Source organism: Alligator mississippiensis, chromosome 1 (genome assembly GCF_030867095.1).
Source record: "Alligator mississippiensis isolate rAllMis1 chromosome 1, rAllMis1, whole genome shotgun sequence".
NCBI lineage: Eukaryota > Metazoa > Chordata > Crocodylia > Alligatoridae > Alligator > Alligator mississippiensis.
Window position 1 is genome coordinate 97,460,637 of NC_081824.1, and position 14,970 is coordinate 97,475,606.

The 14,970-nt window shown below is 41.1% G+C and overlaps 1 protein-coding gene across 3 annotated transcripts; it reads left to right on the forward strand.

Annotated features, from left to right (window-relative positions):
* Window positions 1-2,492: 2,492 nt before the first annotated feature.
* CCN6 (cellular communication network factor 6) lies at window positions 2,493-14,679 on the forward strand. Of its 3 annotated transcripts, XM_019499878.2 has the most exons (5): window positions 2,493-3,091; window positions 6,570-6,864; window positions 8,088-8,330; window positions 13,602-13,795; window positions 14,212-14,679. In XM_019499878.2, the coding sequence occupies exons 1-5, from the start codon at window positions 3,041-3,043 to the stop codon at window positions 14,491-14,493; spliced, it is 1,065 nt and encodes a 354-aa protein (XP_019355423.2). In that variant the 5' UTR covers window positions 2,493-3,040; the 3' UTR covers window positions 14,494-14,679. The 3 variants fall into 3 exon arrangements, with proteins under 3 accessions (XP_019355423.2, XP_059589081.1, XP_059589077.1); XM_059733098.1 differs by lacking the exon at window positions 8,088-8,330; XM_059733094.1 differs by lacking the exon at window positions 2,493-3,091 and having other exon boundaries at window positions 6,656-6,841.
* Window positions 14,680-14,970: the final 291 nt, after the last annotated feature.

Below are 14,970 nucleotides of genomic sequence, written 5' to 3' on the forward strand. Positions count from 1 at the left end.
CTGATAACAAAGCTTTTACTGTGCATAGTTTTAATAGTAGTGGAAGAGGAAGGAGAAAACAGGGATTTTATGGTTTCCTAATAGCAGGGTGGCATTGCAGTAAAGTAGATTTGGAATGTTTGCATTTCAATGACATGCTATAGAGTAAAGCATCAATCTTCCCATCACAGCAGTACTGTCTTTGGTGTTGTGCATACTGCAGCAGCGTATACTTTCACTACTTGCTCTTTATCGCCTCCATGTATCAGTATGTCATCTACATACGACAACATACAACTTTGACTATCTGGAGAAAGCTTGTCCCATAACCTTACCACATGTACATGGCATATTGCTGGAGCATTGTGAAATCCTTAGGGTACTCAAGTAAAACAATACTGTTGTCCCCTGAATGTGAATCCAAATTTGTAACAGCATTCCTGTGCCAAGAGAATGGCAAAAAATGCATTAGCCAAATGAAAACCATTTCGCCCCTCCTGCTGTGGCTGCTAGAATTTCAGGGTATTTCACCACAACAGGAGCGGTGACAGGAGTCACTGTATTCAAAGCTCTGAAGTCTATTGTTAGTCTCCTGGTTGTCACATCTGCTTTCAGAACAGGCCAAATCGGGAAATTGCAAACACTAGGCATCTGTACTATTACTTCCTGATTTAAACTATTTATTGTGGGTTGTAATCCCACTTCAGCCTCTGATGTATATTTATATTGCCTCTGTGGTGGAGGGTCTGATCTCTTAATCAAGACACAAGCCTGTATCATGCCACATTCTAACTTAGCCTTTGCCCAAGCCTTAGGAAATGCCTGCATCCACTCATCGTGATTAACTTAATCAATTACAGCAGGAGCCTTGATAGCTGCACACCGATGCACTGCAGAAATCAACACACTCTTTTCCTCTACTGGCCATTTCCACAGCCACCCATTAGCTAAATCCAGCAGTATTCCTCCCTGCTGCAAAGCAGTCATTCCTCAAATTCCATTCTGTCTCCTCTTGGCTTATCCTTTTGTATTCCATATTTTCCCTGAAACTTCCATTCTCCTATTTGAGTCACAATAGGTTGGGTTACTGGTGAGTTCTCCAACTCTCCAGTATAAGACTCTAGTTGCAAATGATTGGGGTACATTAAAACCCCATCTGGAACCCATCTCTGTTGCAAAACGCTGATCAAGGCTCCAGTATCAATCAGCATTTGGGGGTTTTCACATTCCCCTTGTCTCCCACTAAAACTTGAATGGTTGGGCACCCCCAGTAGACAAAGCAGACTCATCCTACCAGCCCCCTGGGTGCCTTGGGAGTGGGACATCTCTGTTGTGGGTTAGGAGGTGCTGAAGGCTGAACCAACCGATGTGGGTCTGGCTCTGCTCCTTCCACTAGGTCTTCTGTTTGAATGAGCTCTACCAATCTCTTCTTCAGTGCATTAGTGGGAGCCCCATTCCACTTGTTTCTGCCTTCCCTCACAGACATTAGTTTTTTCCAGACCTGCGTCCAGAAGGAATCACAACCTTCCTCATTCTGATCCTCTCTGCGGATTCTGTATTCCATCCTACTTCTAGGTCCTCGACCCTTATTTGAACCTCTTTCCCTGAATCCCCTCTTGTGCTGAGGAGTGCCAAACTTCCCAAAAGGTGGTCCATTGTTACTAAAGGTAACAGCATTGGTTCTCCATTGTTACCCTTATTCCATACCTCCTTTTTAGGACTGCTCTTCCTGTATATTAATCCTGCCTTTTGAATTCGAGTCCTCAACTCAGGCCACTGTACAGCATCATCAACACGTCCTAATATAACTTTCACTGGTGCAGCCAACCCCTCTATTAGGGTGATCTTAAATCCCAAATCAAAGTTATAATCTCTATTTCCCAGCTGAGGAATTAAACCCCAACAACTGCTTCCTCCGGATATAAGCTTCAGGGCTTTCTCTGGGTTTCTGCACTTCCCTAAAGTACAACAGGGACACTATCCAAGCACCTAAAAGTGCAGTCAGAATTCTCCTAGTCCATCTGTATAAGTTATCTTCAATTGGCTGTCCATCATCCAAGGCTGCCTTAATCACTGACCAGTCCTCTGAATTACAACTAGCTTGAGCTATATCTTGACAGTCAGGAACAGTCCATCCTGTTTGATCCAAACACTGCAATCCACTGAATTGCTGTATACCTGTTCAATGGACCTAAATTCATAGCTGCTGCTCTCACCTGTTCTGGTGCTAATGGAGCAGTAACAGTGACAGTCTGTTCTACCCTGCACTGCTGCTGATCCAGCCCATTACCATCTCCTGCTCCCCCTGCAGCTGGAGCTTGATCTATCTTTATAATCTGCTGTGTCACTACTGGAGCCATAGGACACTGTTCCACCTTTTCCTTCATGTCATGCAACTCCTGCCTCAAAGGAAGGCTATAAATCACTTCTTGACCATGCTGATGGCCTACCTCTGACCCATTCTGCTCTTTAGGATTCCTTATAAAACTGCTCACATTCCTGCCTGCGCTTCAGCAAGTACTGTCTTTGGTGCTGTGCACAGTGCAGTATATAACATACCATATAGATTTTGATTCTTCCAGATCCTAAGGTATAGTCCCAATAGGCCCTGTGCAGGCACTAAAACTTAGAACACTTGACTGTGTTGCTTCAAGAATATATATTACTGGGGCTCTGTCTTCTGGGATTTCAGGCAATCATAAGATCCACGTAGCAAGGATTTGAATGCAAGGTAAGAATCACCGCGTGATCTTCCAGCAGTAAACTTTAGGAGTCAGATGCTTACCCAACCTGACCTCAATTAAATCAGCTGGATGGGAGCTAAATGTAGTACTAAAAAGTGGCTGAACAAAATGAGAGAAATCTGTTGAAAATCCCAGCATGGAGTTGGTTATGTATGAAGTGGAATATTTCAAGTATGAATGTGTGTATGTGTTTGTGCATGTGCTGAAGAAAGTAAGGTTTGCAGTGGAGACACAGGAGAGCTTTGTGTACAGCACTAACTCTGACACAGCTCAGCCTGTTCTCCGTCACTCTGTTTCACTTCTGGCTGTGCAGGAACATGCAGTGGCTCTTCATCCTCACTGTCCTTGTCATCACCTACATGCAACAGGTAAGCGTTTGAAGGACTTTTCCTCTCCTCTAGGGTCTAAAGCTTAAATAAAATGTACTTGAGGAGCTGCCTTATGCAGAATAGAAAGCCATTTCCCACTACAGGATAACATTAGTTCGTGGAATTTTGGCAGGCAGAATTTTGTTATTTTCCTCTTTATTCTACTCATTAAAATTTGGATGGGATGTGGGGGAAGGGGTAAAGTATTAGCAACTCTGCCTTTTATTTTCCTTTATGTACAAAATCTTGTCTGAGGCAGTGTAAGAAAGCAAATATTTTTCCTTGCTTCTACTCCAGGTATATACATGTAGCTAGCTCTAGGACTCTACAGACTAGTTTTACGAATTAGCATTGAGTGCTGCTTATGTTCTGTCTTGACTTGTGGGATACTATTAAATGGAATCTTTTCTAAAATCTACTCCTGTTTCTAATGTTAATTTAATTAAAAAACCCAAAGCTTGAAAACTGTATTAAACGATGTGTTGTTTTGCTCTTCTAAATACCAAGCTAAATGTCCAAACAGAGCATTTTCAAATAAAGCTTTTTAAAATAGTTATAGCTTGACCTAAAAGCAACTAAAATTTAAAGATATATATGTTTGTCATATATTTTGCTATTAATTTATTTACCTCAAACATTCTTTCCTTAATTTTAAAACAAACCAACCAACAACCCATCAAGCACTGCTATACAATGGGCTCATTTTTGAATCTGCCCAGGGAAAACATGTGCAGTGGGTTTGTGTGATGTGGACACATCATTATAGAAAGCTAGGGAAGCAAGAATTATAAAATATTTGGTCTGTAAACTTTACAGGCAGGCTTTAAATTTTTATCATAACTTGATGGCTCTTTGAAGATCTTTCAAGTAAACAGAGTTATTCAGTGGTAGCAGAGCTAATGGTACCAGTGGATGTTTTCTTCTGTTTTGTTTTTCTTGCTGTGAAACTTCAGCATTTCATTCTGAATTAGCCTCTTTTCCACTTTTTTTTAGTTTAGGTAGCATGCTAAAAGTTCAAAGCACAGTTTGCTTTATAACACAAAAACCTGAAATAACTAGATGAACATAAGTGAATCTGCTGAACCACTTAGTATATTTCCTGTTACAAATGCATCTTGAAATGCAAAAACTGATTTAGCCACCCCAGAAGTGTCATATAGTCCAAAATCTGGGTAAATCACTACAGAAATTATGCTGGCTCACAAGATTAGAGCAAGCGCTGAATAGTGTTAATTTTGAGTTTTTTTAAAGCACAGATGTCAAAGATAGGTCCCTTGGAGCCCTATCATCTGGACTGCAATGTTGTACATGGGTTTCAGAGTGGACCAACATGCATGTGGCAGTTGGGGCTGGTTTGTGGGCCAGATTCAGCCTGTGGACTGGCCCTACATCACTCATCTAGCCCATCTAATTAATTTCTTTCTTTCCTTCTTTCTATATACGCACACACGTACAAAAATTATTCAATGTTAGAGACTACATGGTTACTTCAGGACAGGAGGATCAAACTTATCAGGGGGCCAGTCCACAGGCTGAATGGGTCAGGCTGAATATGGGGCATGCCATGCATAATATAAAGCAATCTGCCTCCTTCATATCATTCTTCCATAAAAAACTTTATGAAGCTTAAATTATCAACACATGAAATACAGACCAAATTAGTTTTGCAGTTTGCATGAAAAGCTAACACTAGTGGTTTTTTTAAAAAGTTTTAAGAGCTAGAGATTTATTTATTACTGCTGTGCTCATGTCGAATAAATAATGTTACAATGAAAGAAAGCAAAACAACACATTCGTAAAGCTGCATCTAATATACAGCCAAATCTCAAGCCATGGAGCCATAGCCAAAGCCAAATGATAGCTCAGGTCCCATAGGAGTTGGTTAATAGGTAAGTATCTTAAAATTAGTTCTAGGAAAGTGAGCTTGGAAGCCATACATTGGAACCTTGTAAAATGTTGTCAAAAACTGTTTGCAAAATTAAAGATACAGTTAGAAAATGACTGTAAAATGGTGACAGAGGTAAAAAAAAAAACAACAACCCTCTGTGAGACAGGTCCTCTATTTTCTGTAGCAAGCTAGAATTCAATTATGGTGCAAGAGCATTCACTGATGTACCAGGCAAAGTACTAGTTAAATTTTCTACTTTCTTCCAGTTTAAAAAGAGAAAGTTGAAATAAATTGGTAATTAATAAGCATGAGGACAGTAACCCTTGTTATTTTGCTATTACATTCAATTTTCTTTATAGTCAGTGTCAAAAGCTGTTTTTTTTTTTTATATTGATGGCATGAAGCTACATAGCAGAATTTGTAGCAAGGCAGAGAACCTGATAGCAGCCAGCTGATCTGTAGGTACCCAGGAAAATTTGGAAAACGAGTTACAATTTTGGAACCTAGGTGACACTGATAACTTCTGTCTGTCACTGTGAGATGGCCGTATCTTGTTTTTTCTGTCCTCCTTTACTGATACAACTAGAAGTTACTCTGAACTGTGCTGATGGAGCTGATAGCACTTCTAGTTCTCAAACCTTACTCCCCTGTAGCAACTAGCCACACAGCAGGGCTCCAGCTCAGTATCAACCTATTCAGCACTAGCATATAGGCATATTCAAGTTTATATTTCTGTTAAAAGGACTGACAGTGAAATAGATGAATGTCTAGAGATAACAGATCGTTTAAATTATCACTAGATTCTTGAGTTGATACTCCATTGCAATAAACATGTGATATAATCTTTCAAGCTCTGCATAATTGTAGGAAAATAATGGTTTCACTTTTTCATATGAAATACAGGATCTTTGTTTTAGATCATTCAGACCATCATTCACTCCTAATAGTTGCTGCTGCAAATATTTTATTAAGATTTATTTTTTAACTAAGCCCTGTCTTGTGGAAACACTTGTGTGAGTAAATTTATGCATAGGAACAAATCTACTCTACACACTGGAACAGCTCCTGTGTTGCTATGAACAGGAGCAAAACCTAGAACATTTTCCCAAGTATAGCAGAGGCAACCAAATCATTAAGTAAGATCTAAGTTCAGAATACTTGTGACAACGTAAGTGAGAGAGAGAACACTGGTGGGCTTCCAGATACCAAGCTAAGCTCACAATGCTGCACAATAAGAAGAGGATTTGATTTTTTTTTTTGAGTATGTATTATATGATGTCTTTGAGAAAGAACAGAAGCCACCCCCTCCTCCATGTCAACTGGTAAGTCTTTTTTATGACTAGAAGGTTTTGTTTTACTGAGACGCAGACCTTTTCATGAAATAATAGGTGACCGGACTCATTGGTGGTGCAGTGCAAGTGTGCTGAAGTTAGTGATGAATTTGGTCCTTTGTCTCTCATATAAACCCTTTTTGATCTTACAAACCTTTGTGCGGTGACTTAAGAGGCTTCTTTCAGCTTTACTACATTTTGTGGCATATTAACCAGCTTTAAATTATTCCAGCCCTCAAAAAATCCAACTATGTGCAAGTTTTTTTGTAGGGCACAAGGTAACAGTCAACTGCAAGTGAAGTCTGGGGAAAAGTCTGAAGAAGCCGATGAAGTACATCAGCGTAAAGAATTTTGTCACTGGCCATGCAGATGTCCACCCAAGCCAACCTGCACCCTTGGCGTGAGCTTGGTAAAGGATGGATGTGGCTGCTGTCAGATCTGTGCCAAGCAGTCAGGAGAGATATGTAATGAAGCAGATATCTGTGACCCTCACAAAGGGTTATATTGCGACTACTCTGCAGACAGACCTAGGTATGAAACAGGAGTATGTGCATGTAAGTTACTCTTTTGTATCCTATTCTTGACACTTGAGAGGGTGGGGACAGTTGTGTCCGCCCCCAAAAAATAAGGTTCTTTTGTTTGGGATGTACAAATCACAGCCTTTTATGTCACACCAAATTGGAGTTCCCCACTTGTTTTCCACTGCGTAAAGCCACGATACTGAGATTAAGGCAGCATCTCCCTTAAACTTACTTAAGGGTGAAGTTACACATTACACTTAGATCATAGTAAGGACACTTAAAATGTGAGCATCCACACATTAAAGCTTGTTAAGTGCCCTCTGAGTGTCTCTCACTTACACCACTTCAGGCAAGGGTTAACTCTGGGCTGAGCTACCTAGCTCGTGTTAGGGGAAATAAAAGAAGTAATTTGCAGTCCTCCAGCATTCCAGCTGCCTCCCAACCCCCAGCAAGGTTGGAGCTCAGGTGTCCTGGCTCCTAGCTATGCCTCTAATCACCAGCTGTCTAGTGGCAAGGCAGAGCTGCGCAGCAAGAAATAGCATTAACTGTTAACATGAGACTGCTCACATCTACACATGTGAATTTTTCTTTGAAGAAAATTCAGGGGCATTAAACTGCGCCCCTGCACTCATGTAAACATACACCTATTAGGAACAAATTTGCTCCCAATGGGAGTGGTTCACTCCAGGGTTGCTCCTGCACCGTTTTGCGCCCCCCCCGCAGCAGCCAGGGAGAGTTCCAGACTCCCCTGAGTGCCAGCCCGGGGCTGGCAGCGGGCATGTGGGCTGCGCCCAATCTCCACAGGGCTGGGGAGAGCTGTTCTGGCAACCAGGACTGCTGCATCCCAGCCAGGCCTAATGTGCAGTAAAGCATTTCATATAGACATGCTCAGCATGTTCTAACTTTAATACCACTTAACATTCCAGATTTGGTATGGTCTTACGTGTAATACGCAACTTCACCCCTACACATCAATTAAACTAGCCCGCTATGTATATCCACCCTTATATATAGGCATGTTTATTAGAAAAAACAGGCAATACACATACTTTTTCATACATAAAAGTGCATGTGGACAGGGAAGAATTGGAGTCTCTCGTATCTGTAAACTTAATCAATGGAAGTTCTGGGTGCAAAATTTATAATAGCAAGGAGCACTACAGGTCGAAAAGGACACTCATTACAATTCTGTACACATTAACTATATGTTAAAGCTTGTGGCAGATTAAGTAACTTTCCTGTCTAACCTTTTTCAGATATGATAGCTGTAGGATGCGAGCTCAATGGAGTGCATTATCCTAATGGGCAAGCTTTCCAACCTTCCCCTCTTTATAAGTGTCTGTGTGTCAGTGGTGCAATTGGATGCACCCCTGTATTCACTCCCAAATCAGCTGTAAGTCCATGCACCACAGTCAAAGGGAAAAAAAAGTTTGGACCTTCCACCCGTGGCCCTGGACAACAGAAGCAGCTACAATCAACAGGTTACAGATTAATGCCAGGTGTGCATGACTAGAATGGTAATTTATTTTTATAAATGATAAATTAAAAAAATATTTTTCTTAAAAGGGCAAATTTATATTCTTCTATTAACAAACATAAGTCTTTCTTTCACATGGCTCACTTGTAGTATTATCAATGTGAAATCCCCATTCCCTTTTAAAAGTCATCCTTATTTTTCTATGCACTAGAACAGTAGTTCTTAAACATTTTTGTACCAAGACTCCTTTGTAAACATCAATGGGCAGTCTCAATCCAGTGCCCCTCTCTCCCAACCCACTGCCCTCCTGCCCTTAGGCCCCAACCCCCCAGTGTGTGGGGCAGGGGGTGGGTGTGTTGGACATGGGGGGCCCCAAGAAGCCCCTTGCAGGCTGAAACTCTGACAGCCTGCAAGGGAAAAGCCAGTTTCCCGTGTTTTGCTCCTTTAAAGGAGAATCCATTTTTAAAGTTTGTTTGGGACCCTGTCATAAGGTTCCTATACATGTGCAGGGAGGCTGCTCCAATGCGCTGTAACTACAGCGCGTTGGAGCAGACTCAGTTAATCGAGTCTGTTGGAGCATGGCAATTACGGTGCTCCAGCAGGCTCCAGCATCACGTGTATCAGTGTCCCTGTGCTGAATAATGGTGGCAGGGGTGTTTTAACTCACGCTTGTCTGACCAGCTTTAAAGCGCCCCAGTCACCATTTCTCAGCGTGGGGAAGCTGAGATACGTGATACTCTGGGCGCTAATTAAAGAAAGCACCCTCCCACCTCCCAGAGCACATCTATAAATGCCCATATATTCTTGCAACACACTTTTGGGTCATGACCCACTGGTTGAGAAATACTGCACTAAAAGAATAAAATACAACTAAGCTCAAGACTCAACAGCTAACCACTCTTAGGTACTGTGGATGCGTAAGTATATGGGGAAGACCCAGGATTTCCTAAAGGGTGGTGCAGCACACCACCCCCTGAACAACTCCAAAGCCGCTCCTGCCTTATGCTGTAGGGGGCAGCTGTACAGGAGCTGGTCTCGGCCAGGGACATCAGCAGTAGTGGTGCACAAGTTCCTCCCTCCAGTGCCTGCTCCTAACCAGAGGGAGGAGCAGGCACTGGAAGGAGGAACCTGTGAACCACTGATCCCTCCTGAGTCTGGCACCCTGCAAAGCCATAGCCCATGGCTGGAACAGGGGAAAAGCAGCTCTGGGGCTCCCTCTGTGCCCAGCTGAGCTGGGGTAGTAGTAGTGGCAGCAGAAGGCTAGTTCAGCCATGTTGCTGCACCCCTTTGGACCCTCCCCTGCATAAGCAGATGCATGGCAGGAAGCCAGTCTCCTCCCCACTCTGCACTTGGAACTCAGTTTGGACAAGCTTTCAGCAAGCCATCCTAAAGAAATGGAAACTCGCTTTACATCCAAATCATAATTAATTTAGTATGTGGACCAGCAGCAAAGGAGAGCAAATCCTGTTCACAGAATGTATTTAAAGTTGTATACAAAACCACACTCGGTAAGAAAGGCACTCAAAAAAACATATGAGTTCAAATGAATGCATTGCACATTCTAGAGATTGTTCTTAAATTAATCAAGGAAAGACATAATACCTCTTGAAAGTCTGAAACAGTAATTTCATCTGGTTGAAATGCATCAATAAAGCAGTACGATGACGTGAAACTACTTATTTTTGTCATCTTAATATAACTGAAATCTGAAACCAAGTTTTTAACAATTATTACTGAGACAGGAGAAATACCAAATATTTGTATAAGATGTGGAACACAAGAAAAAGCTTATCATCATTCACAAAGCAACTGTTTTCAAATTGGCCCTTGCTTTAGAAGGCTGAGCCCTCCCCTGCTTTATTTAGAGGAGGAGAAAAAGATCATTGACCGATGCATACTGAGGAACCAGGTCATTCTTCCAGTCACAGAGCACCTCTGATGGGCTGTCTTTGCCCTCACACCAAGACTGATGTCAGGGAAACAAACAGCATTTTCCCCAGACTAGGTGCATTTTTTGCATAGAACTTTAGGCAAGTCTGTAAATCCACAGCAGGTCTGCATGAGGTAAGAAGAGTAACAGAATTTTTCCTGTATGTCAAAGCACTTCTGTATTTCAATAAAATGGAGCTTGCTGTCTTGCAGAGCCCAGCAAACTACAGATTCTATTTCACAAGCTAGCTTTTGTGGAGAACTTTCTTGCGTGTGATCCTGATGGAAAGCACACAGCCTAGGCGGGGTCATTTATCCTTCTAATTAGTTAGACTATCTGGCCTTCATGTATTATCACAAGATGAACCCCAAGGGGATCTTTAAATCCAATTAAATCCAAATAAGGATTTACTTGAATGTAAAAAGAACTTTACGGTAACATTCGTGTTCCTCTTAGATTTCAAACTTCGATTTTACATCAAAGTGACTCAAGATAATCACCAGGGATCTGGGTTTTCCATTTGTTATGGTAAAACACGGATTTTGTCTTTTAAAGGAGAAAAACGTGGGAAACAGCAGGTTTCCTCTTGCAGGCTGACAGAGTTCCAGCCTGCAAGGGGCTGCGGGAGGAGGGCAATCAAGCAGGGGGCATCATGTGCATGTGTGCGTGTGCACGTACATGTGTATGTGTACATAGCAGCCAGGCAGCTGTACAGCTTTCTCCAGGTAAGTCTATGGGGGCAGGAGGGAGGGGGCACAGGCCATGCATTAGGCATGGGGGAGGGGGAGAGGGTTACAGGCCATGCACTGGGGGGCATATGCCCCCCAAGATTTCTGTACCCGCAGTGGGACATGGGGCTATAGCGGGGCCGGATGAGCTCTGGCCAGGAGTAGTTACTGCAGCTCAGTGGGGGAACCCAACACAGAAGAGAGCACCGTGCTGCCATTCCCACCATGGCATGGCACCCCCTGCCTGCCTGGCAGTAGCAGGGGCACATCTCCACACTACTGCCAGTGCCACTGCTGTGCCTTACCATGGCAGTGCAGTGCTCCCTTCAGCACTGGGTCCTTGGAGGGAGCTGGGCCATGGAAGTGGCTCCTGTCCAGAACTGGTCTGGCCCAGCTGCAGCCTCATGCCTCACCATGGGTGCAGAAATCTTGGGGGGGGAGGATGTGCCCCCCACTGCATCGCCTGTGCCTCTACCGTCTCCACACACCCACTCCCTTCCTCACACACAGAGGAGTGGGGGGCAGTGGGTTGGGAGTGAGGGGCACCAGCAGGACTGTGAGGGCTGTGGGCCAGGAATGAGGGACAAAAATCTAATGCCAAGATTTATAGATGTTTAGAATGTATTTTATTATAATGACTGAGGCACTGGTAGGCTTCCAAATTGCTTTAAAATTGTAAATATATCAATAAAACATTAGGGTTAACTGATGCCTATATATAGAGTGGTGTTTCATTTTAATTGTGGAAAAACATGGATTTTGGACTTTTTAATCATAGAATTTGCAATTTTTAATCAGAGAATTTGTGATTTTTAAAAAGAAAAAACAGGATACCTGATAATCACTAATATCTGTTGATTGGTGGGCTCAGAAACAAAAGTTTAATAATCAAACTTGCTCAGTATTCACCACCATTTTAAGACTTGGCTATTGTTCCCATATCTTTGCTTTCTGGGCTGGAATAAACAGAAAATGACACAAATATAATGCCTTGGCCCTAAGGCAAAAGTCTCCAGCTACTTCAAATTGAACAAATTCCTCCAGCCACACTTCAGCGTGGGAGTGAGAATTTCAGAGCAAGTACCTCTTAATGGTTAAGGGCTATATGATGTGCATGTCTTCGAGCTCGAAGTATACATGGCGCTTAAAAGCACAGACCGAGATTGAAGAAATTCACAAATAAAAAAGACAACATGGAGAACGAACATCAGGGAATAGGCAAATACAACAGCAGCAGAAATTGTTTGTAGAAACTATTTCCCTTGTCTCAGAAAAACCTTGAAAGATGGTTTCAAAATGATGTACTCCCCTTAACTTATTCTAAAGTAGACTACAAATGAAGTACAGTGTATGCGTGGCTTGCATGCAGTCATGCCACAGCTTGTTAAATCTAGCATAGAGACAAAGGATCAAGTAAAAATGAGTTAACATAGGGCAGAAACATCCCATGGAACAGCTGACAGGTGGTAACTGTTTATGTGCTCACAATGAATGAAAACTAAAACTGGGCATCTTGTCCCTGTTTCAGCCTGCCTCACCCTACCTTCCAGGTAACTGCTGGCACATAAACAGTTACTGTGCAGCAGTTGTTCTGTGGTAAGCCTCTGTCTCCTGTTAACTTGTTTTAACTTGACTGCCTGTCTGTACTTTAAGAATTTTTTAATACTTTTTTCTTTTCTGTTAGTGCTGATTAACAAATGCTAAGCTTTATTTTAACCACTTTCAGATTTCCTTTCCTTTTAAAAATTCTGTTTAGCCAATTCCCACAATAAGACAGCATCTCAATCATATTTAAAAATGTACTAAATATGAGCAACTATGTAACCTCCCTTTATTTATTGCAGATCTGTGCCAGGCTTTTAACCTGCTTCCTGCAATGAGAGCTTTAAACCACTGTTTACCTTCCAGGTATCCTCATAATTCTGCCATTGCCTCTTACCTACCTATATGTCAGATTTCAAATCCTGTCAGCCACTCATCCTGGAGACTATGTCTACATTTGGCAGACTAAATTTTAATTTTAAGGCTTTCTCTATTAGTCCTCATATTAAGTAAAGAATTACATTTATTAGCAGCGGATAACTGGAAGTGATTTTTTTTTTATCGAGGCAGCTGGTAGGACCAATCCACCTCCCCAAACTATGCCAAATCAACCAAGATAGATTTAAATTCAATTTTCACAGCTTTAGCTGGCTCGTATTTTGTAAATGTGTGCCATTCTTGTGGATATTTTATATATATATATATATATATATATATATATATATATATATATATATACACACACACACTTTTTTTTTTATAAAGGATTGTCGGTTCTTATAACCTTAACCTGGAAGGTCCTATAATATATCAAGTGTCGGCTGAAATGTCTAAAACTAGATGATTTAGATGCTTTATTTCTGCTTATTTGTTAAATAAAAATTTAGGGTCCAAAAATCTTTTCGGAAGTCTTGCACCTTTCAGCTTCACCATTTAGATTTACCTATCAAAACAAACAATCAAACAAACAAATGAACAAACCACCACCCAAATAGAAAACAAGTGCTAATTATTGTTTTTAATTTATGCTTTTTAAAGCTAGAATTCTGCATGTACCTTGTATCATCACATGCATAACGTATTGCTCTTTCAGCTTACAGGAGTCTACCACTTGTTTTAAAGAAGAAGTGCTTAATACAGGCAACTCCTTGGACCCCTTGTTCTAAAACCTGTGGTATAGGCATCTCCAATAGAGTGACCAATGAAAACAGTAAATGTGAAATGAGAAAAGAAGAGAGGCTGTGTTTCATTCAACCTTGTCAGACCAATATACTGAAAACTGTAAAGGTAATTTCTAATGCAAAACACCATCCTTCCTCTTTCCTGTATAAGCCTTCCTGAAATATAAGATCAAACTTGTCTTTACCCTGTAGCAGTGAGCTGCAGAAATGTAATTTAAGTAAAATAATAAGTTACACCTAAAACAGTGAGTTACACCTAAAATCTGAGGATCATTAGTGGTGTCCTGCTAAATTATATTGGCAATACACAAGCATATGCATAGAGTTCAGTCTTCTGACTTACAAAGAAAAATAAGAGTGCTTCTAGGGGATAGGTAGTATTCAAAGAAACTACTTGTATTTAAACAGCTAGCTGTACCAGGGCTGTATGATCAACCCACACTAGCAGCCTTTGTTCTAGCATCTTTTGATTTTTTTTTATTTTTGCACATGGAAACTTAAATTTTGGTTTTACATTTTAAGATTCCAAGAGGAGAAACCTGTCAACCAACATTCCAGCTTTCCAAAGCAGAGAAGCTAGCCTTTTCTGGATGCTCAAGCACACAAAGCTACAAACTTACTTTCTGTGGTGTGTGCCTGGACAAGAGATGTTGCATACCTAACAAGTCCAAGATGATCACTGTACAGTTTGATTGCCCTAATGAAGGTTCCTTTATGTGGAAGATGATGTGGATCACATCTTGTGTTTGTCAGAGGATGTGCAGTGATCCAGGAGATATATTTTCTGAACTCAAGCTTTTATAGTAAGTTACACATAGCACCATATTGTGAAGTTGGAAGCACAGTCACAGCTTGGAGAGTTAGCTAAAGGGGCAACCTTTCTACTAAAACTAACTTTTGAACTGTTCGTCATTCTTTTGCTCAGTGTTATTTGGAAACATATACGTAAAGCCAGGCATTAAAAAGACTTAAATGTATCCAACACTGAAATCATTATAGAGTAGTATCTTTTTGTCATTCTCTTATGTAGAAAGGAGTGCTACATTGAGCTGTTTAATACACAAAACAGCAAAAGCTCATATAATCAGATGTCTTACCCCATGGCTAAAAGAATGTTTAAGTTTAAATTCAAGAAACAGTCAAGTAACCTACTAGAAAAAAGGAATTTTAACTTGTTGCAACAACTCTTTATCATTCCGGATTCATAAGACAGATATGTTTAGGTTTTTTTTGCTAGCAATGTTATATATATATATATATATATATATATATATCCTAGTA